Source organism: Amblyomma maculatum, chromosome 4 (assembly GCF_055883805.1).
Source record: "Amblyomma maculatum isolate TAMU_Amacu chromosome 4, ASM5588380v1, whole genome shotgun sequence".
Taxonomy (NCBI): Eukaryota; Metazoa; Arthropoda; class Arachnida; order Ixodida; family Ixodidae; genus Amblyomma; species Amblyomma maculatum.
The window spans coordinates 204,305,030-204,329,223 of NC_139347.1; the positions used below are offsets into that span (position 1 = coordinate 204,305,030).

The 24,194-nt window shown below is 47.8% G+C and overlaps 1 protein-coding gene across 3 annotated transcripts in view; it reads left to right on the forward strand.

The window, feature by feature from the left end:
* Window positions 1–9,328: 9,328 nt before the first annotated feature.
* The window catches only part of LOC146194030 (uncharacterized), a 74,804-nt gene continuing 59,938 nt past the window's right edge, over window positions 9,329–24,194 (forward strand). For 2 of the 3 annotated variants that reach the window (XM_084602931.1, XM_084602933.1), the window contains exons 1-3: window positions 9,329–9,638; window positions 9,889–10,034; window positions 12,366–12,608. In XM_084602931.1, coding sequence (XP_084459057.1) covers window positions 9,530–9,638; window positions 9,889–10,034; window positions 12,366–12,608 — 498 coding nt within the window. In that variant the 5' untranslated portion in view covers window positions 9,329–9,529. The remainder of the gene's footprint in view (window positions 9,639–9,888; window positions 10,035–12,365; window positions 12,609–24,194) is intronic. The other variant, XM_084602932.1, reaches the window with a different exon arrangement.

The window sequence follows — 24,194 nt, forward strand, 5'->3', positions numbered from 1 at the left end:
TTGGTCAGCGGCCGGTGGTGCACAGCGGTCTTGACGACGGAGAGCGGCGACAGCAAAGTCCGCCAGCATGCGACGCTGGGCGTTGTTGGGTGCCCCAGGCTCCAGTGACCGTTGCAGAATATCGTGGAGCCGCTGCTGCTCCTGGTGGCCGATGCTGGCGACGTGTGCAGCCTGCGACACCACACAAGTGTCGCAAAGCCAGCACCAGCCGACGTTAGCCTCCTCTGCGAGGGGGCGGAGAGGATCGTCGCGGCGCAGGTCATCGGCACTGCGACCGGTGAATGGTGCCGGCGCCGGTAGACAGCCCCTCTCGGGGCGCTCCTGAAGGTGCCATGGGGCTGCCGAGAAACACCTGGCCGCCGTCTCGCCTCAGATGTGTCACCAGGTTGCCACGTCCTGCCTTTGACCAGTCTCCTCCAGCATCGCCGCTTGTCCTCGTCGATGCGCTCGGGGGATCAGAGGAGGGCGCGGGTCGTAGGGAAACCGGGTGGTTTCGCGACGCCGATGGCGGTTGCGGTGGTCACATCTGAAGTGGCTGCTCCATCTTGGATTGAACCGCTCCATTCTGTGCAAGGTGAGAACGCAGCACAAGTGCCGAATGCCACGATAAGGAGATTATGTTTATGATATCCACTAGCACAAAATAAGTTTTCAACCCTTGTAATGCCACGAGTAGGCAACGTGGTTGATGTGCTCGTGTTGCATGCCCTGAGGTCAGAAACGTTTATGGGCCCGATTACACGACCACCATGTTTCTTACGCAGAAGATAAGCCAAACGAGAAATGCGCTTTGCTACTACATAAGGACCATCCCATCGTGGCGCGAGGGAGACTGCAAACCCTTTTGCTGCGTCGCTGAGAGGGTGCGTGCGGCGAAGTACTTCCTCGCCGACCGGGAACTCCAATGTTCGTCTGCCCTTGTATTGGCTGCAATGTTCCAGGTGGGCGAGGTCCAAGTTCTCTCTGGCCTCCCTCAGAATTCTGGCAAGGCGGATGGATAGTGTGATGTTATATATGGGCCCAGGTCCGTTCAGGAGCTCTGGGCAGGTAGCAGAGCAGGTTCACAGACACACGGACGCTTTTCTTTTCTTGACCAATTAACGTAACTGGCACAGACATGCATACAGCCTAGCTTATCCCAATAGGATATGTCCCAACACAAAACCGTCCTACTTCTGGTTTTCCGCTCGTGGACTAGATGCCGGTGCAGGCGAGTCCGGTTGAGGCAAGACCAGCGGCCGGGGTGTGACGCGGCCTTCGTTCACGCCAGTCGCCCGAAGTCTCGGTAGCGCGGCAGGCCACGCTCCGGCGTCTGTGTCCGGCGTCTGCTTCACAGTCCGGGGTACTGCGGTGTACCGCGGGGTACCGCGTCACGCCCGGGTACTGCAAAGTGCGGCACCAGTGCGGCAGCACAAGTGCGGCGGCCAGGCACGCTGGAGCGGTTGAGCTGTCTCCGCAAGCTGTTCGCCGGATGGCGAAGCGCTGGGCAGTACCAGACCTCGGACCAGGTGCCCGACAGGTGCTGGCGAGCCGGCCTTGAACGCCAGGCCCAGGACGATGAACTCCGCCGCCAGCGACGCCCAGGAACGTCCGACCCGTTCGCTTGCCGGAACAAACTCACGCGCACTGGCACGCCCCGCACGCGGCCACACTTCACTTCCTTTCGAGCCACCCGCACACTCGCCACAATCACCATCATCACAGATACGTCCTCGGTGAATCTGGAATAACTGAATCAGAGTCATGAGTAAGGGCATGTTCAATAGGAAATCGAAGCTCCCGACCAAGAAGTATAGCCGCCGGCGTAAAACCAGTCGACCTGTTTACTGTGGTTCGGTTCGGTTTGGGTTGTGGGGTTTAACGTCCCAAAGCCACTCAGGCTATGAGAGACGCCGTAGAGTAGGACTCCGGAAATTTCGACCACCTGGGGTTGTTTAACATGCACTGACATCGCACATGTATGTATGTATAGTTTGGTTTCGTTTGGTTTGGTTCGGTTTGGGTTGTGGGGTTTAATGTCCCAAAGCCCCTCAGGCTATGAGAGACGCCGTAGGGGAGGACTTCAGAAATTTCGACCACATGTGGTCCTTTAACGTGCACTGACATCGCGCATGTATGTATGTATGTATGTATGTATGTATGTATGTATGTATGTATGTATGTATGTATGTATGTATGTATGTATGTATGTATGTATGTATGTATGTATGTATGTATGTATGTACGTATGTATGTATGTATGTATGTATGTATGGTTTGGTTTCGATTGGTTTGGTTCGGTTTGGGTTGTGGGGTTTAACGTCCCAAAGCCGCTCAGGCTATGAGAGACGCCGTAGGGGAGGACTCCGGAAATTTCGACCACCTGGGGTTCTTTAATGTGCACTGACATCGCACATGCATGTATGTATGTATGGTTTGGTTTCGTTCGGTTTGGTTCGGTTTGGGTTGTGGGGTTTAATGTCCCAAAGCCATTCAGGCTATGAGAGACGCCGTAGGGGGAGAACTCCGGATATTTCGCCCACCTGGGGTTCTTTAACGTGCACTGACATCGCACATGTATGTATGTATGTATGTATGTATGTATGGTTTGCTTGCTTGGGTTTGGTTCGGTTTGGGTTGTGTGGTTTAACGTCCCAAAGCCACTCAGGCTATGAGAGACGCCGTAGGGGAGGACTCCGCAAATTTCGACCACCTGGGGTTCTTTAATGTGCACTGACGTCGCACATATATGTATGCATGTATGTATGTACGGTTTGGTTTCATTTGGTTTGGTTTGGTTTGGGTTGTGCGGTTTAACGTCCCAAAGCCATTCAGGCTATGAGAGACGCCGTAGGGGAGGACTCCGGAAATTTCGACCACCTGGGGTTCTTTAACGTGCACAGACATCGCACATGTATGTATGTATGTATGTATGTATGTATGTATGTATGTATGTATGTATGTATGTATGTATGTATGTATGTATGTATGTATGTATGTATGTATGTATGTATGTATGTATGTATGTATGTATGTATGTATGTATGTATGTATGTATGTAAGTATGTATGTATGTATGTACGTACGTATGTATGTATGTATGTATGTACGTATGTATGTATGTATGTACGTATGTATGTATGTATGCATGTATGTATGTATGTATGCATGCATGTGTGTATTGTCATGTGGTGCACCATGCTGGTATTCAGCAAGTGAAAGACGAAGTGTCTGGATGTGTGGACGAAGACGACGCTGAGTGTTGAGTTGTGCGGTTAAGCGGTGCCCATCAATTTCTGAGTGGTGTTGCCCATCGCTAGGCGATTTCCACTCGTAACATCTTTGGCGGAGGTGAAATAATCGATCCCGTAAAACAGACTGAGCTCCACAGCGGACGCCACGTCGGTACCACCACCATGTCCACTGACCCCACCCTCTCTACCGCTGCCGCCTCAACTGTCGTCAGCGCTTGGACTCCGCGCTCCGGTCTATCATCGACTGTCTGACTACCGGACAGACTCATCCTGCCCTCACCATGTTCGTACTCTAAGGGGACGCCCTATATGCGACCTGATGGCGCTGAGCTATTGCTCGTCGTTCGGAAACATCTGCGCTTCGTCACTCTGGAACTATTTCGTGATGCTCCCATTGCTGGACATATTGGCGTGTCCCGCACGTATGACAGCGTGCGCCGACGTTTTTACTGGCCGGGTCTCTATCGCTCAGTTCAGCATTATGTGGCCGCATGTGATCTATGCCAGCTTCAGAAAAAAAACCATCTGTATTGACATCAGGACACCTGCAGCTACCCTCCATCCAACTGACCCGTTTTTCCTTGTTGGTGTTGATTTGCTTGGACGCCTCCCGGTCTCTGCATCGGGCAACAAATCGATCGCCGTAGCGACCGACTATGCTAGCGTTACGCCATTACCCGCGCGATCCCGACTAGCTGCGCTACAGACGTCGCTGATTTCCTCCTCTACGGCCTGATAATACAACACTGTTTCCCTCGTGAACTACTGACGGATCGTAGTCGCTGCTTCCTCTTCAGAGTGGTTGACGAGCTACTTCGTGTGTGCACCGTCCGCCACACATTTATCACTGCCTATCACTGCAGCCACGAAATTAGGAGACGCCTACTTCTGGGAAAGAGAGCAATGGTTAGCCTTGACCGCCTATTAAAGAGCAGAGACATTAGTCTGCCAACCAAGATCCGTATAACTCGTGCTATGGTCTTCCAGTTGTGATGTATGGATGCGAGAGTTGAACTGTGAAAAAGGCTGACCGCCGAAGAATTGACGCGTTTGAATTGTGGTGCTGGCGAAGACTCTTGAGAGTTCCGTGGACTGCCAGAAGATCAAATCAGTCGATATTGTCGACCATAAACCCTGACTGCTCATTGGAGGGTCCAATTCTAAAGTTAAAGCTCAGCTACTTCGGTCATCTGATGAGAAGAGAGGAGTCGCTGGAGAAAGATTTGATGTTGGGAAAGGTTGAGGTTCGCCGGAGAAGGGGTAAGCAGCGAACGCGATGGTTAAATGGCATCCTCTAGGCACTGCAGATGAAGTTATGTGATCATAGGAAGATAGTGAGAGACCGGAAAGCGTGGCGTGACATGGTCCATAGGGTCACGAAGAGTCGGACACGACTGAACGACTGAACTGAACTGATCATTCGCAGACCAACGGCCTCACAGAACGCCTCAACCGTACGCTCACAGATATGTTATCAATGCACGTTTCCGGTGACCATCGGGATTGGGACAATAATCTACCCATTGTAACATTCGCCTATAACTCTTCTCGTCATGATACCGCTGGCTACGCTCCCTTTTATCTGCTCTTTGGCCGACACCCATTACTCCCCTTTGATACATCGCTACCCACTACTGACGCCGCCACTAGTACTTACGCTCGTGATGCCATATCTCCTACTTGGACCACATGAGGTCTGCAGTATTGTATAAAAATCAAAAAATAAAGATGCTCGCCAGTTTGCTCGCGACAGGCTCTTTGCCTCCCAAGGCTCCCAGCAATCCCGTTATAACACTCGCCACAGCGATGTGAACTACGCCCCTAGCTCTCTCGTTCTGCTCTGACTCCCATCTCGCCGGGTGGGCTTGTGCGAAAACCTTCTAACACGCTACATAGGCCCCTACCGTATCTTGCACCGAGTCGCCGACGTCACATACGAAATCGAACCTTTGAACCCAAAGTCTTCTGCATCACAAGCTTCCGACATTGTGCATGTGACACGACTCAAGCCGTATTATTCACGTCCTACTTCGTTTACCTAGAACGCACCGGGACTGTGCTTCTGCGGGGGGGTAGTGTTATCTGGTGCACCATGCTGGCATTCAGCAAGTGAAGAACGAAGTGTCTCGGTGTGTGGACGAACACAACGCTGAGTGTTGAGTTCTGCGGTTAAGCGGTGCCCATCGACTTCAGAGTGGTGTTGCCCATCGGTGCGTTATTTCCACTCATAACAGTATGTATGTATGTATGTATGTATGTATGTATGTATGTATGTATGTATGTATGTATGTATGTATGTATGTATGTATGTATGTATGTATGTATGTATGTATGTATGTATGTATGTATGTATGTATGTATGTATGTATGTATGTATGTATGTATGTATGTATGTATGTATGTATGTATGTATGTATGTATGTATGTATGTATGTATGTATGTATGTATGTATGGATGGATGGATGGATGGATGGATGGATGGATGGATGGATGGATGGATGGATGGATGGATGGATGGATGGATGGATGGATGGATGGATGGATGGATGGATGGATGGATGGATGTGTGCGTGTATGCATGTATCTGTACATTGTGTGTATATTTATTTATTTATTTATTTATTTATTGTTTCCTCAAGGGTCCACAGGGGACATTACATGAGGGGTGGGCAAACAAAAAGTTAATACGAACACAGATGGTCTTCAATGGCGGTTTTGAATAGAACACGATTGGTGATGGCCGCCACTTCGGATGGAAGGTCATTCCAGTCATTGGCTGTTCGAAGAAAAAATGACATTTTATATGTTTCGGTGCGGGCCCGTTCAGGGTAGACGGCGTTAGGGTGACTATGACGAGAAAAGCGATGAGCGCGTGTTATCGGGGCAGTTTCATGATCGGAAGTGTGATAAAATTTATGATACAGCGAAAGACGGGCGATTTTACGCCGACAGGCCAGTGTTGGGAGATTAAGCTGAGATTTTAGTGCTGTAACGCTAGTATAGCGAGAGTAGTCTGAGCAAATGAATCTGGCGGCGCGGTTTTGGACTGCTTCGAGCGTGGTGATTAGGTTAGTATAGTGGGGATCATATGCAGCACATGCGTAATCAAGTTTAGGACGTATGAAAGTTATGTAAGCAAGAAGCTTAATGGGAGGGGGAGCTAGTGATAGGTTACGGCGCAAATACCCTAGAACTTGATTGGCTGAATTGGTGATGTGGTGAATATGATGCGACCAGGTTAAATCTTTACTTAAATGGATACCAAGATACTTGTATGAGTCAACGGATGAAATAGGATTGTTGATAATTGTATAAGTATTTTCACGGTGGTTGCGCCGGCGATGGAAAGAAATAAGTGACGTTTTACTGCTATTTAGGGACATGAGCCAAGTACTACACCATTCTTCGACGCGTGCGAGATCTTCTTGAAGAATGGTGGCGTCGGAGGAATTATGTATTGGGCGGTAGATGACGCAATCATCCGCAAAGAGTCGGACATTAGATCTGATGTTAGAGGGTAAATCATTTATGTAGATAAGGAACAGAAGAGGGCCTAAAACGGTCCCCTGAGGGACGCCAGACAAGACAGGGGAGAGGGATGACGAGTGTGAGTTAGCATGAACGAATTGATAACGATCAGTAAGGAAGGCTCGAATCCAATCCAGAACTAGGGGATGAAGGTTTAGGCGTGACAGTTTAAAAATTAGGCGCGCGTGCGGGACTTTATCAAATGCTTTTTCGAAATCCAGAAATATTGAATCCGTGGGAATGTTACGATCTAGGCATGCGTGTATATCATGAAGAAAAAGAACAAGTTGCGTGTCACAGGAATGGTCTTTACGAAAGCCGTGTTGGTTAGAATGAAAAAAATTACGAGATGATAAAAACTTGGCAGTATGAGAATATATGATATGTTCCATAATTTAACAACAAACACAGGTTAATGAGATTGGCCTATAGTTAAGTGGTGAAGATCTGTTACCTTTCTTGTGGACTGGAATGACCTTCCCAATGCGCCAGTCCCGTGGTAATGAGCACGAAGAATATGACTGCTGAAAAATCAGAGACAATATGATACTGCAGAGGTCTTTGGTGTTTTTGAGGATTTTGGCATTGATGCCGTCAATACCAGCGGATGAAGAATTTTTTAGTTTATCGATGACCATGGCGATGCCGCGCGGTTCAAATGCAATGTTATCCATAGGTGTGTGAAGAAAACTGGGTGCATCAGGGAGGTTATTAAGAGGTTCGTTTGTGAATATAGAACAAAATGCATCATTTAGAATATTAGGAACCTCTGATTCAGAAGAGGAAACACCAGAATTATCAGTCAGAGAAATTATGCTAGAGGTGGAGGGGCAAATAGTTTTCAAGAAACGCTTCGGGTTTTCATGCAGCATGTTAGGCAAGGTGGATGAGTAGAAGTTATTCTTAGTTTTGATGACCTCGGTATCGTAATTAGCCGCGGCAGTGTAATATTTCTCCCAGGCGGTAGCTGTGCCTGTAGTTTTAGCTGCACGAAATAATCGCTTCTTTTTGTTATTTAATCTTTTAAGTGTTTTGTTATACCATGGGGATCCAGGACGTTCTGTTACGGTTATGGTCGGGATATGTAAATTTATTAGGCGTTGCATTTCGGACTTAAAGAGTAACCAGTTAGATTCAAGAGAGCGTAGTGAAAAACCAGACGAAAAGTTATCAAGGAAAGCAGCAAGATCGCGGTTAAAGCCAACGTAGTTACCTTTATTATAGAGGGTAAGCGTTTTCTTGATCTTTTTCGCGTTTCGTAAATCACAAGAAAATGTAGCATGAATGGCCATGTGGTCGCTGAGCCCTTTAATGTAAGTGATGGGTGAGAAGCTATTAGGTTGTGATGTCAGCACAAGGTCCAGAATATTAGCAGAATGATCTGTTAAACGAGTTGGACGGTCGATTATTTGATCTAATCCAAACGTGAGGCAGGTGTGAACAAATTCACACTCAGGGTTAGATTTTGAAAGCGTGGAAGCAAGATCCGACCAGACGATAGATGGAAAGTTGAAGTCGCCAAACAATAAAATTGGAGTATTGGTATAAAGGGTCGTTAGCGTGTTTAGGGCATCATGCAACAAGGAATTAAATAAAGGATCATTGTTTGGGGGGCGATAGCATATACCAATGAGAACACGTGGATAACATGCATTACAGCAGAGCCAAACCATTTCCAATTTGCTTGAAATTGTCACACGTGAGCAACGTAATGAGCGATCAGTGGCAATGAGAACCCCCCCACCCCTCATTTCGCTACGATCTGCTCGAAATATATCAAAATTCGGAAGGGAGGGTAAAATCTCAGTGTCGCAAACAGTAGAGGTAAGCCAAGTTTCGGTTAACAGAATTACGTTAGCAGAACATGATTCAACGAGGTTACATAAAGCATCGCGTTTTGGGATCACACTACGGATGTTAGTGAATAAGAATGATAATGAGGAACGGTAAGTCTGCTTCGCAGTGTGATTCTGTTGAAGTGGTTGCTAGGGTTGCTCATGTTCAACTACATGATTAGTGGTGCGATCAAATATATAAGTCTTATTTCCGGATATCAACTTGTCATGGCGTAATTTAAATTTTAGCCCTTCGCGTTTACCATAGTCATAGAGGCTTTTCCGCGCGAGACGGGTGTTTGGGGAATAATCCTCGGAGACACTGAAGCCAGTACCTTTGAATTTGCTATTCACCGATAGTACATGCTGCTTGTCTTTAAAATGAGCTAATTTGACGATAATCGGCCGGTTTTTATTTGGTGAATATGTGCCTAGTCGGTGGGCACGTTCAATGCTGCGAGGTTCGAGGGATACGTTTAGGTACTGGCTGCAGTGTTCAGTAATTATTTTTTCTGAATCTTGCCACAATTCATTGTCGGAATCTTTTATACCATAAAATACTAGATTGTTTCTTCGTGCTCGATTTTCCATATCGTCCAGTCGGGCAGTCAGTGCTTCCATTTCAGCCATGCATTTAGCTGTCGTCGATTTTATATTTTCGACTTCAGGTTTTATTGAGGAGAAAGAAGCGCAGTCTGCTTCAATTCTAGAAAGGCGGTTATTCACTTCAGTGAAAGCTTTTTCGTGGTCGGATAAAGATGTTTGGATTGATTTTATTTCAGTAAGCATTGTTAACTGCCCGTTCTGGACGTCCTGGATGGCTTTAAGCAGGTCGGATAAGGTTGGTTCAGTAGGTCCAGGATTGGATTCGACATCACCAGCCATTAGAAGCAAGTCAAAAATTACACAAGAACATTCATAGAAAATACTACATGCACAGTGTGGGCTTGGCAGCACGAATAAAAGGCGGTTACTTGAGCGTTTTGCATACAAGGAATGGCAATTGCTCACCTGTACAAGCAAGAAGGGAAAATTCCGAAGGTAAGTGTGGCCCATCATTTCCGTGCCGCCAAGCCCACTGAAGGTCGCTTTGCTGTGGAAAGGGTTTATGTAGACATGCCGAAGTGGCGATAACTGAATCACGAGGCAGGTTCCCCGATAATGTGGTTGGAGCTGATGTGATTGATCCAGGGCAGGAAGACGCACATGCGCAAGTTGGGATGCGCGATGGTCAGATGCGTTGGCTACGCGGCAACGGCACTCGTCCGAGAGATGTTGTTCCTGCTCCCAGGGAAGGCGTTCCAAGGCTGGAACGTGAGCGCGGCCACCGCTGTCAACGAGGGGCATCGGTACATGGCGTGGCACACCGGCAGGGTCCTGGAAGCGAGCGCAGCAGAGGCCAAGGAGCTGTACAAGCAAGAAGGGAAAATTCCGAAGGTAAGTGTGGCCCATCATTTCCGTGCCGCCAAGCCCATGTGTGTGTACGTGCATGTGTGTATGTATGCGTGCACACGTGTACGCGCGCATTTGTGTACAGCCGCCCTGATTTTTAACAATATAGCGCGAGCATCGACCAAACTGCTGGTCAGCACCATACAACGGCGATAAGCGTGCAACACGGCGAGAGTTCGTGCATGCGCAAGAATGGAACGTCGCAAACAGATATTGGGGCAGAGCGTGTGTTTTTGTGATCCGAACAGCGTAGCAGAAGACGCTCTCTCTTCGTGCGCGTGCGCGAACTCTCACCGTGGTGCACGCTTATCGCCGTTATAAGGCGCTGAGTAGCAGTTTGGTCGACGCTCGCGCTATATTGTTAAAAATCAGGGCGGCTGTACGTGTGCGTGTGTGTGTGTGCGTGGATGGATGGATGGATGGATGTATGTATGCATGTGTGTATGTGTGTGTGTTGGTTTGTGAGCTAGGTTTAACGTCCCTAAGCGACTCAGGCTATGAGAAACGCCGTAGTGGAGGACTCCGGAAATTTCGACCACCTGGGTTTCTTTAACGTGCACTGACATTGCACAGCACACTGGCACCTTGCTTTTCGCCTCCATCGAACAGCGGCCGCCGAGGACGGGATTTGATCCCGCGTCCTTGGGCACAGTAGTCGAGCGCCGTAACCGCTGCACCAACCCGGCGGGTGTGTGCGTATGCGTGTCAGTGTGTGTGTGTGTGTGTGTGTGTGTGTGTGTGTGTGTGTGTGTGTGTGTGTGTGTGTGTGTGTGTGTGTGTGTGTGTGTGTGTGTGTGTGTGTGTGTGTGTGTGTGTGTGTGTGTGTGTGTGTGTGTGTGTGTGTGTGTGTGTGTGTGTGTGTGTGTGTGTGTGTGTGTGTGTGTGTGTGTGTGTGTGTGTGTGTGTGTGTGTGTGTGTGTGTGTGTGTGTGTGTGTGTGTGTGTGTGTGTGTGTGTGTGTGTGTGTGTGTGTGTGTGTGTGTGTGTGTGTGTGTGTGTGTGTGTGTGTGTGTGTGTGTGTGTGTGTGTGTGTGTGTGTGTGTGTGTGTGTGTGTGTGTGTGTGTGTGTGTGTGTGTGTGTGTGTGTGTGTGTGTGTGTGTGTGTGTGTGTGTGTGTGTGTGTGTGTGTGTGTGTGTGTGTGTGTGTGTGTGTGTGTGTGTGTGTGTGTGTGTGTGTGTGTGTGTGTGTGTGTGTGTGTGTGTGTGTGTGTGTGTGTGTGTGTGTGTGTGTGTGTGTGTGTGTGTGTGTGTGTGTGTGTGTGTGTGTGTGTGTGTGTGTGTGTGTGTGTGTGTGTGTGTGTGTGTGTGTGTGTGTGTGTGTGTGTGTGTGTGTGTGTGTGTGTGTGTGTGTGTGTGTGTGTGTGTGTGTGTGTGTGTGTGTGTGTGTGTGTGTGTGTGTGTGTGTGTGTGTGTGTGTGTGTGTGTGTGTGTGTGTGTGTGTGTGTGTGTGTGTGTGTGTGTGTGTGTGTGTGTGTGTGTGTGTGTGTGTGTGTGTGTGTGTGTGTGTGTGTGTGTGTGTGTGTGTGTGTGTGTGTGTGTGTGTGTGTGTGTGTGTGTGTGTGTGTGTGTGTGTGTGTGTGTGTGTGTGTGTGTGTGTGTGTGTGTGTGTGTGTGTACCGTCTGTTACGGAGCTATTTTTTGCCCGGGCCAATGTAGAGGAATTAAAAAACATTTAATAAAGAAAATTTTAAAGACAAAGATCGACGACAATATGTTCACGCTTCACCAAGCTTGAACCTCTCGACTTCGCGCCGTTACACACTTTTTGTGCATCGCACTGCCTCGTCCAGGTTCTGATGGTCCCATCATCATCACTTAAGGAGGGCCTTGAAACTCGAGCGCATGTGGGCCACAGTTACAAGCGCCGTCTGTCGGCGCCCTCGTGAAATCACATTTTGCTGCAGGGGTCTGGGCGTGGGCGGTCTCTGGGCGCGGCCTTTCAACTACTGTAGCCCGGGCACTTCCCACTGAAATAGATGCTTTTACTATATACTAATACGTACTACTGCTAAAGCTACAACTGCTACCAATACTGCTATTACCGCCATCACTACTAGTACTTCCTCTAGCACTATTACTGCTACTGCTGACAGCGACATGTACTACTATTTGCGCGGTAATTTGGCCGTGCTTGCGCGGGACAGGTTATTTAACGAAAGTGTCTATGTTTTGGCCTGCAGTGAGCGTAATTAGAAGGATGATGGCGGTGATGCAATGAATGGCACTCATCTCGAAAGAAGAGGACGATGTGCTATGAAAGGTCCGTGCCTCTCGCACGTGTGCTCTGAGCAGAAGAACAATGGCTCCCATGATGCAGGTTCCGAATTCAGGAGACGGGGCGCAAGGACCCGAAGGAAGGCGCGCTTCGGCCTTCTCCTCCGAGTCGAAGTGGTCCAAGGGCAAGGCGCGGTCGATGCTACGCGGCCGGGGCTCCGTCGACATTCCGGACGGTCCGCCGTCGCCTCCGCATCCCCCGATCGTCCTGGTGGGAGAGCAGGTGCGCAACCTGCCCAAACGCCGGTCGACAACCCCGCAGCTCGACGATGCTGCAGCAGGTGAGGTATGCGCCTCCCAAGTCTTCTGCCGCACCAGAGCCGGGAAAAAGTAGGCATATGTGCTTCGTGAAAACCTAGGTTGTCGGCCCTAAAATGAAGTTTGGAAAAGAACTTTTGAAAAAAAGGTTGCAGCGAAAGATTATTTCCTTCTGGCTAGGTACGTGGTCCGACATCACGAATTCTTCCGTGGGAAGTGCAGACCACGTTTGTAACCACATCTCCAAGGAGGTAACCTATTGAGCCTTTTCGCAATATTAAAGTCACAAAAACTTTTCTGTACACTTCTACGTAATTCCAGATGCTGGCAGCAGCCGACAATACGTTGGGAGTGAACATGTGACGTTGAGTAATTTTAATTTTGCTTAATAAGCATAGCCCCCTCGCCACTTACGTCTAACGTTGATGCAGCTTTGCCTACAGCCGTAGAAAGGATGTTTTGTCATCGAAGACCGATGTTTTCAACAAGGCTTATGGGCTCCCTTAGTGGCCACTCTAAAGGCGTGGTTTTTCCTCGTAAAGCCACAGTAGGCGACACAAAACGCCACACACTACGTCGTGTTTCTAGGTCCTGTTACATTTCGGGTATTTGATTTATTTACTTATTTATTTATTCATTTATTTAGTTATTTATTTACTTATTTATTTATTTACTTACTTAAATGCTGCCATCTGCCTCTTGGCAACCAGGGAAGGAGTGGTCACCATTGTTAAACAAATCCGATCATAATTGTAAAACAGCGCGAACAACGGTGGACAAGAACGGGAAAGACACGGGACGACCGCTGTTTTCAACAAGGCTGATGGGCTCCCTTAGTGGCCACACTAAAGGCGTGGTTTTTCTTCGTAAAACCACAATAGGCGACACAAAACGTCACACACTAACGTCCTGTTTCTAGGCCCTGTTACATTTCGGGTATTTGATTTCTCGTTCTTGTCTGTCATTGTTCGCGCTGTTTTACAATTATGAACGTCTACCAACTTGCCCAAATGGACATTCTGCCTAAACAAATCCGAGTTGCATTTTAACAGTGGCAAGGAAACAAAACCCATGGGAGGATGCACACAGTTGAAGAGAAGCAAAAAAAAAGTTCGAAAGACACCAAAATTACAAATCAAAATAAAGCATCGTTACAAAAACATACATACTACCACAGAAAAGGTGTCACGGTAATTACAAAAGTTTCAGCGGATAGCATATCTACAACTCCGTAGGGTAAAGCGTTCCACTCGGCTATATATCGAGGAAAGAATGAAAAGCGATAGGCATTAGTTTTAACCTGTGGCACTACAGTTGTCTTTCTGTGCCTTTCACTCGTTTTCCTGTATTGGATAAAATACATGTATATGAAAACTCATTTTTACATGGTTGTTCACAATGCTGTGCATCATCTGTCGTCCCTCTTCCCTTCTTTTCTTTTGTGAATATAAGTGTTTTTAAGCCATCGCTAGCTTAAGAGGGTTTTCGCACAGCTTCCGCCAACCCCGTTGATCACGTTCCGTTGGACACTCGCAGCAGTTAAACGACGTTCCACATCCGCCGCTATAGATGAGGGTGACGCTGGTGAGCCCTCTCAAGGTTCAGGAAGGGTGGCTGTTCTTGGCTCTACGGGGCTGGGACTGGTAGGTCAACGCCGCTTGCGGCGGGGGCTAGCCTGCCACAGAGTTTTTATCTGTTGTAGGCCGTCATTGCACCCGCCACCGCTTAGGGGGTGGACAACGGCTGCTGCTGCGCGCGTCTTTCTCTACCTCTTCTTTTTCTTTCTTCTATACTTTTTCTCTTCTGTCCGCACGAGGAGAAAAAGTATAGAAGAAAGAAAAAGAAGAGGTAGAGAAAGACGCGCGCCGCAACAGACGTTGTCCACCCCCTAAGCGGTGGCGGGTGCAATGATGATGATGATGATGTCCGCACGAGGCAGCGGAGGTGGCTCAGCTACAGAGCCAGCAGCAGGCCCATGCGTTTTCTCTTCCTTCTTCCTACAGCCACAACAACAACAACATTCTCAAGGTTCGGTTAAATGCAACATGAATACCCAAAAAAGCAAATGTTCGTACAACCGTCAATGCAGCTCAGTTGGTAAGAGCACCGGACGCGATATTCCGAGGTGTGGGCTCGGTCCCCAACACTGCCGCGTTGCTTTTCTTTCCACTTTGTATTTTTTAATCAATATTTATTGCCTCAGGGCATCAGTAGGATATGAGATGAAGAATGAATAAATGATTAAATGAATGGAAAAAGGCTTGCTGATTTTATGAAGTCCAGAAGTGAGCGATGATGAGGTCCCTGCGTTCAAGTGACATATGAGGCAGGAGTGGTTGCTGAAAGGCCAGCTATGCTCAGGTGCCGGATTCGTGTTGGTTTGAGTGCTGGGCAGTCCCACAGCAAGTGGTGGATGTCGGCCTCAACATCTTCGTTTTTACAGATCGGGCACCCTGGGCGGAGATATAAGTGCTGGAAGCATGACCACGTCCTAGTGACAGCTGGTGTAAGGGCAACACCGACCCGGATCCTCCTAAGCGCAACCTCCTCTGCACGGGTGAGACCGCGGGGAAAGGATATCGCACACGGAGGGATAAGTGCACGTGTGCGGCGCCGGAGGTGTTCCTTTCTTGACAAAAGGAGAGTAGGGTCGTCCACTTCGAGGAGCCGTGGGATTGATGCGTCTTGGTTCACGAGGCGGGTTGCTAAATCAGCTTGACTTTGGGAAGGCAGCAGATCTCGTGGGACCCTCTCAATACGTATTGAGTGTGGGATGCGCGCCGCAAGCTGGTGGATGTCTTGGCAAATTTTAGGGCAGCGGCTGACACGTCGGAGCAGACGTACTGCTTGAAGTGCGTCAGTGCGGATGACAACGTTGGCTATAGGGAGCATGGTTATGGAAGCCGCGGAGCAGAGTGCCTCCTGAACTGCCACGAGCTCAGCGCAGAAAGATGTAAGTGGTTCCGAAAGCTGAAACGTAGTAGTCTGATTCAGGCTAGGTCTCCGCGGGCAGTAGATTGCCGTTTTGGCTTCACAGCCTTGCAGGCTTCCATCCACGTACACTACTATGGAATCTTGAAGCAAGTGAGTATCTTGCTCTTCAAATTTCTGGCGAAGCAACGATGCCGAGTTAGCAGACGTTGGTCTGCGGATATCAGTTGGCTTGTTGTTTCCTAGCTGTACAAATTTCCAGGGAGGGAGAACTGGCGCAGGTGGCTGAAGAATAATGTGTGACGTTACATACGCCCTCAGTGCTAGCGTGGAATGTGACAAAGTGGCCTTGAGTCTGCGATCGTCACGGCGCTGCTGCACCAGTTCATCGATGGTGTTGAGCTGCGCATTCTCCTGTAACGCTACGACTGGTGTGAGCCGTGGAAGGCATGTTATGGTCCTAATAGCTTCTCGATTTAACGGCTTCAAGGTGATCCCATTGTGCTCTTGTAAGATGCTGGAGCTGGGCCTGATAAACAATACGTGGCTGCAGAACCGCCCTCACTAACTGGCGTGCAACAGACAAGCCAGCGCCACCCGTTTTAGGTGCAATTCTTTTTACTAAACTCATAGTTTGAAGTGCTTGCTTTTTTGCCTGAGAAAGCCAAGCAGTCGCTGATCCTGATTGGTGAATTGCTAAGCCCAGAATTTTCAAGCTCGAACTTTCTTGTATTGGGGGACCTGGTAGAGAGAGACGAATTGGATTTGAGGTAAGTTTACGGCATCCCCAGCGGTTGGCGACTGACGTGTATGACGTTTTACACACAGAAAGTTGAAGGCCAATGGAGGATGCGTAATCAGAGGTGATGTCTAATGCTGACTGAAGGACGGCCTCTTGAGTGAGAAAATCATGGTGAGTGCTCCATACCGTGATATCTTCTACGTATTGCAAAAACTTGATTTCAGGGATATCATGTAAACGCCACGGAAATAAGATGAAAGTAATATTGAACAACGTCGGAGGCAATACTAATCCCTGGGGCACGCCACGTAGTGAAACGAATGAACCAACTGTGTCACCACTGAGGCGTATTGCAAATTTTCTTCCGTCCAAAAATGATGCAACAAAAGTGCGTACTCTCGGAGGGAGATGAAGCAGGTCAATGGCATTCAGGATTGCAGCATGAATGATGTTATCATATGCCTTTTCAACGTCCATTGCTAATATGGTACGTACATTGTGGCTGCGGGTAGATGATAGAACTGCTGATGCCAAGACAGCCAACCCGTCCTCTGTACTTATGTATGGACGAAATCCAATTTGAGCAGGGTGATAAAAACCGTGCTGTTCAAGCCACCAAGAAAGCCGCGTGGCTAGCATTTTTTCTGCAAGCTTGCAAAGCGTGCATGTTAAGGAGATTGGTCGTAAGTTGGTGAGGTCTTTTGGAGGCTTCCCAGGTTTGGGAAAAGGGATCACGACAGCGGTTTTCCAGCTCTCGGGTACGACACCATCACGCCACACTTTGTTTATGGTGTCTAGTAGTTCAGGAAGTGCAGCACTACTGAGGTTCTTGTAAGCCTCATACTGATTTTTGTCCAGGCCGGGCGCTGTTTTCCGTTTCGCATCGTCAATTGCAGCCAGCAGCTCAGACGTCGAAAAGAAGCTCGCAATTCCATCCGCGTCGGCAGCAGATGGTAGTTTCCATGCGTCTGCAGTGATACCTGCCAAATTAAGATTTGCAGCTGAAGGAGGCAGTATATCGTATTTTGGGAAAAATGTTCGAGCAGCTTCTTTGGCGAAATCGCCCGGTGACAGATTAGCAGCAAAGCATACTGTTGCTGCTGCATCAATAGAACGACGACCGTGTTCCATTGCACGAAACGTTCTCCAGCGTGATGCATTCGGTGATTTATCAGAGAATTGTTTACACCATGCATGCCACTGGTGTCGCGAGAGGTCGCGTTCATATCTCCGAGCCTTCGTAGTAAGATAATTCAGTCTTGTGCGTGCCTGCCCCGAAGTAGGGTCTCGCGTAGCAGCCAGCTCAGCTTGACGGCGGGCTGCCCACAAGTTAAGCAGGCCGAGATCTGGTACCGCTCGACCTAGATCAATCCAGGTAGTAGTCGTAGCACTGTTTATTGCTCTTTGTATACGGTCAACAAGGAGTGACGGCGAATCTGAAGACATACTGTCGAGGCATGAGCGAAAGCTGTCCCAGTTGATCAGAGAACATTTGCAGCGCAATGGGTTGAGACGGGAGGGATGGAGACCGATGATGATAGGGCGGTGATCACTTCCCCAGCAGTCTAGCTCCATGGGCCATGAGGGAGTTACCGCGCCCAACCACCACGTCAAGTCTGGAGCATAGGCAGCACTACGTATGTGACGCACAGGCCGTGTTGCTGTCCCAGGATGATTAAGCAGAACAAACAGGACATCAGTGAAGGCGTCCCGCACACGCCTACTACGAGGGCTTGCAGTCGGGTACCCCCAATCCGGGTGAGGGGCGTTAAAGTCGCCTCCGAATAAAATTGGACGCCCGGAGTATTGCCGACGAACACTTATTAACCAGCCAAGATTACTACGGGAAGGGGCGCCTCCAGCTGGTCGAACGTAATATGAAACAAGAACAACAGTTCCTTTCGGAAATTTCGCAGCAACTGCTACTACCTCTTGATATGATGTGCACCAGTTTTCGAGAGAAAGTCGCATATAAGGAATACGCGTTTCAACATATACCGCCGCCTTTCCCGGGGGAGAAGCAGTCTGCACGCGACGGTCGGTCACTGACGGAGACACGTAGCCGCTGAAGCCCAGAATGGATGGCAAGGCGTTAGTTTCCTGAAGTAACATAGCCCCCACGCGAAGCTTGTTAAATCGCAGTTGGGTCTTGAGCTCGGCCACCTTCGTGGAAATGCCTCTACAGTTCCACTCTAGTACACCAGGGCGACTGGATATCACCATTTTCGTGTGCTAGTCCAAGCGCAGCAGTATCACAGATGTCAGGTTGGACAACTGGTTGACCATATTGCGGAGCAGCAATGTTGCAGAGTTATCATTGAGCGTAGTGGTACACTGGGAAGATGTAGCAAATGACCCTGTTGCGCGGGATGAAGGCGGCGGTGCTGGGCAATTGCTAGATTTGGCGGTTACTTCTGCAGCTCGCCGACGTCGAGCAAGCATTTCGCGGTGTTGTCGGAGCTTAGAGACCTCTGCTAAGAGACGATTGATTTGCTCATCTAGTACAGCCATGTCGTCGCCTGGTAGATCAGTACGCTGCTGTATTGGCTGTTCTCGACGGCGTTTCTTGAGCACCGTATCGTTAGACTTCGTCTTAGCTGGGGGTGCATTCGAAGCGGGCTCAGGAAGCTCTGGTCACTCGTCATCATCCCACTGGAGAGCTGCAAAGCGATTGGATGTCTGTACTGGTGTCATGTCTTCTATTGGCCAATGCTTAGCGTTCCGAAGACGAGCCTTCTGCGTTGCCTTTTGCTTTGTCAGACAACTTGGAGATGTTATCTCGTGATCGTCCGATTTGCAGAGGCTGCATCGGTACGTTACTTTTCCTTCAGACGCACCTTCATCGGCAGTAGCAAAAGGGCAATATTTGCGCATGTGTCCTGCCTGGAAACAGTTGTAACAGTAGACCAAACTCGGTTTATACGGCCGTGGCCTTAATATGCAGCCGTAATAGTACAGCCAGGCTGGGAGTGTCGGAGGGCCTTGCAAGGTGATCATGCAGGAACGCCCCTTCTCTATGTGTCGGGCCTGTATGACTTGGTGCGTTGGGCAGTACAGCTGAAAGTATGTATGAAAGTATGAAAGTACAGTATGAAATATAACGATAAATTTCGGCAAGAATACAATTAAAAAATCCCCTACGTTTTCATGTTAGTCTGCTTTGTTCTGCTGGCTCCAGGTGTAACCTGGATATCCTTGGTTGGCAATGTAGTCTAATAAGTTCACAGTGTCCCTCGGGAGAAGTAAGCTTTAAATATTTGCTCCCCAGCATACCATCAAGTGGATACAACTGCTATACACTTGATGGTATGCTGGGGAGCAAATATTTAAAGGGTACAATCTTGGAGGTATAATGAAAAGGGTTCAGCTTAAATTGAGGACAACGCAGAATGTTATAGGAAGAAATATGTGTAACTTAAAGATAGATGAAGCGAGATGTGTGAATCAGGGAATAAAGCGAATCTGTGACACTATAGGCACTCTACAATGAGTTTGCTGAGACATTTATTTAATGCCACCTAGAGGCCGACGAGAGCTATGAGTGGTCGGCTCAGAAGCAGCCGCTGTGTATCTTGTGGTCACTCTGTTCCTTTTGCGTTCGGTATTATTTTTTTTTATCCCATACAATGCCCTTCAACAAATCCTTGCGTCCTTCAACAAATCTGTAGTTACCTAGTCCTTCCCAGCTGCCTTCCCGTTATATCTCCTAATGCTTTCTTAACCTCGCCCTTCGTTACTGACGGAACGTCTGGTTGCTCTTCACTACTGCCAATCTTATTAGAGACCTGAGTAATTTGGCTACTGCATAGAACTGTATAGAACTCCTCGGCTACTTTGACTATCATGTTCATATTAGTGACTATATTGTTCATTGGCTACTGCATAGAACTGTATAGAACTCCTCGGCTACTTTGACTATCATGTTCATATTAGTGACTATGTTGTTCATATTGCCCGACCTCTCCCTTAGCGCATACATGTTTTTTTACATAGACCTAATTTTCTTTCCACCGCTTTAAGGCTGCGTCGCTCTTAAAAGCATTGTCGATTGTGGTTCACTTTGCACCTATTGATTACCTTTGATACCTTTTTCGAGTGCTGTGCAATGTCAGTGCACTTTAAAGAACCTCAGCTGGTCGAACTTTCCGGAGTCCTCCACTGCAGCTTCTTTCATAGCCTGACTTACTTTGGGACGTTATAACCCACAAACCAAACCACACCAACCAAACCAGTTCTGTGTGTTATGTTGGAGGCTTTCATGGTTTAACATTTCTTAATCAAATCTTTCGTCTCCTCAGATAATTTACTGCTTTCCTCTCTAACTTTCCTACCACCTACTTCATCCGCGGGCCCAGTAATGATATCTGAAGGTATCGTTCATTGCTTTTACACTGAGGTGGTCTTCCTCAGGTAAATCTGAATATCTATTCTTAGCGAGATTTTGAGTTCTTCTACCTTCCCTCTCACCGCTGATTATTTTATGGACTTCTTTACCAATCCGTTCTGTTCCCTCTTCAAATCTAGACTAATTCGGGACCTTACCATCCTGTGTGTGGGGCCTGTACGCCATCGAGTGACATATTGGCTGTCTTTTGACATACTAGTCGTTTTGCAAGCAAACTACGAAGCAGCTGGCATAGTTCCTTCGTATTTTCTAGCAGAGTGGAAATGATGAAATCACGAGATTCGGGCATGCTGTCCAACGCAAACGACACGGTTTCAAACGAGTGACGGTTTGGAGAGCTGCCCTCAGCAATGCAGAGTTAGAGCAGTACGCACGCTTGTTTCCTTTTTTTTTTTTTTCATAGCAGTGAGATATGGGCTCCGGTAGCCTGAGCAGCAGCGCAGAGAGCACTAAAGATTTGACTGCTTCGGTGCCCGCGCAGTGGTCTCAATCGGCTGTTTTTGTACCTTAAGTTCAGCCCCTTACATGAAACAACATCTTGTACAATTTCGTGGCTTAAATCCAAACGTCAACGTTTCGCGTTTTTTAGAACATTACTTCAGTCTTGACAGTTGTTTCTTTTCCCCCTCTGAAAAACTGCCTTTGTGTGGGCACGCGTGTGTGCAAATAACTCATGCACAGGTACTCAATATATTTGCACCCCGCATGCAGTCAATACCCTTGCACGTTTTAATTACAATGAGGAGAGCAAACGCACAATACCTGCAGAGCGCTGCTTGTTTCGCATACCAGCCACCCCGTCAAACCACCGGAAGAAAAAGAACGAAAGTCAACAACCTCGAACGCGACGAATCGGCGCTCGCTCTACAATCTGCATCGCGTCTTTTGACTGAGCAGAGGACCTCCTTGAAAGGAAAAAGGTACCTGTATGTAACGTAATGGCTACGTCATCCATTTGTCGCATGAGTGCCCACCCAGGATCTGCAAAAAAATTCTCCCATACTGAACACTACCCTTCCACTAGCGCTGCCTGGCCATTGCAGGTTGACTATAGTCATGAAGGAAGGAAACAACTTAGGAGAGGCCCTGCTCATTCCCAATGCATTGGAGAAAGTGTGGCGGAAGTGACGTCAAACTTTAGGGTTAGCCAAGTCGGGCCATTAGCAACGGCGACGCTGTTCCTATGAAAACTCGGGCCACTAGCAACAGCGTTGCTAAGGGCCCTAAGTATGTGAGCGTCGCGGAGAAAGAAAATGCGGAGGGTAAAGGAGGTGGAGAGACGTTGCAGCGTCCGGTCGCGGCGTGGCCGCGCTGGGTTCAAAAAAAAAATAACGTCAGGGCCTCTCCTAAGTTCTTTCCTTCCTCCATGCCTATAGTCAAATTAAGTTGGAAATGGTTAGGGGCAGGGCACGTGTAGTAAATGCAAGATAACCGATGGTCGCTAAGAGTGACGGGTTTCCAAAGGCAAATGTGGCACAGGGCAGCAAAAATTATGCAGACGTTGGGATTAGAAGGACTGTGGGGAATAGGTGGCAACCCCTGTAGCAAAAGACCAAGGAGGTTATATAATAACTTCGGTGGAGTAATATATAACCTCCTTGAAAAATCACTGTTCACTGGATGAATGTGGGAGAAGCATTTACCCTGAAGTGGGTGTTGTCATGCTGCTCCTCAAAATGATAATACTAGAATGTACTCGCAAACACAGACGAACGGATAAAATGAAGGATAAATATGGTTGTAGCTTCCACAGACAGTTTGTAGTTAACTCATAATGATTTCTACCATTTCCTATCTTTCATTTCGTTGATTGGTAGCGCGACTGTCCCGGACAGAGTTCAATCCCCGCAACAGGGAGCATTTTTTAGCTACATAAGCTGCCTGGTTGTCTGTTTTAGCTGCATGACCACGATATGTTTAATTATAATTGCGCTTACATTCGTTCGCTATTCCTCGGGTGGAAAAGCTAGGTATAAGATTCGACGACATATAATCGCCATAATAGACATCCTGGGGCTATAATAAGCCAGAGAGACTTGATATTAAGCTACACTGCGCTCGGTGTAGAACATGGTCCCTAAAAAAATGCGCATGTGTAAAGGTTTCATGAAAAAAGGTCAGGCCTGGTTACTGCTACTCTATCGATGGCCATTTGAGTCGAGAGGGGTGGCAAAAGAAGTAATGAAAAGAGGCAGAGCGAAAAAGAGATCGTAATCAATTTAAAACGAGTGCTTGCAATAACGCGAGCCTCATTTCGCCTGCTTCCATTGAAAGGCGGCCTCCACAGTCGGGATTCAGTCATAAGTCTAGTGATCTGTAGCTGACCGGCATGTCTACACGGAGCACAACAGAGCATGCTTAAGTTGTGCTGATTGTAACGTGCCGTTCTCCATGTGCGGATGAAACAGCGCGAACCGAACACTGTGCAGATGCGAGCCCAGGTTCGCATGCGAATGGTTTGCACCTTTGCGTCGTCATGTCTGAAGTTCTCGCAGAGACCAACGCATTTATTTTATATGTTTATTTTAGCAGCCTTCGCAAGGGCTCGTCTTTGTGTAATTAAATATGAAATCTATAATGTCGTAAAACGGTAGTCAAGTGCATGCATTTTTTTCGAGGGTAATCCTTGACAGCGTTGCCTGCCAGCCTATGTTTGCAGGAAGCGCAAGGTTTCGTAAAAAGACGTCTTCATTGCGATAATTGCATTTGTGACCCACGCTTCATTCTACAATTGCCTGCAGCGATCTTTTCTTGGTGGTTACTATTTATATACATCTCTAAGTAAACGAAATAATGCAGACCATACGTTGTACATTATCATATTCTCGCTGCGTGATAAATTATGACTCTTCGCAATGAGAGAAACTTTGCGGCTCACTCAATTACTAATGCCGTTAACTCCCTAACTGGCGCTCTAATAATAACTTTTAAACCATGAAGATTGGTAAAAGTAATAAATTGTCTGCGAAATACACAACCACGACCGGAATGATTTCCTTTATGGAATTCATTAAACTACGACGACAGCATTAATTTGTCCAACCCACCTGAACTAGCCTAGATGGATCAGGGACGACGCGTTGATTAAGTTAAGGTTTGTCAGAAACGGCGACTATTCCAAATGGGTTCAACCAGGTGGACCATTCCGTCTAAATAATCAAACCCTTCATTTTTCAACCCAAGCAGTGCTGGGTTGCAACAGACCATCGTACACTGACGATAAAAGACGAGAGACAAGAGACTGTTACAGTCAGAGCAAGGATATTGTACAACCAGGAATATCTAATTTGATCTACTTCAGAAGAGAGCAAAGTGATATAACTGTGCCTGCTAGCCTACACATGGCTTGCGAACGTGAGGTTAAGGACAACAGAGACAAACTCTTCCTTCTGCAGTTGCAAATAAAGGCTTGTTTATTGGGAACATAATTTTATGTGCTGCAATTTGTTTGTCTTCAGCCGGTTTAACGAGGCCTACTGAGGTTTAACTTCTTATTGCAACAAAAAGTTCATTAATTTCAACTTTCTCTTTGAAAA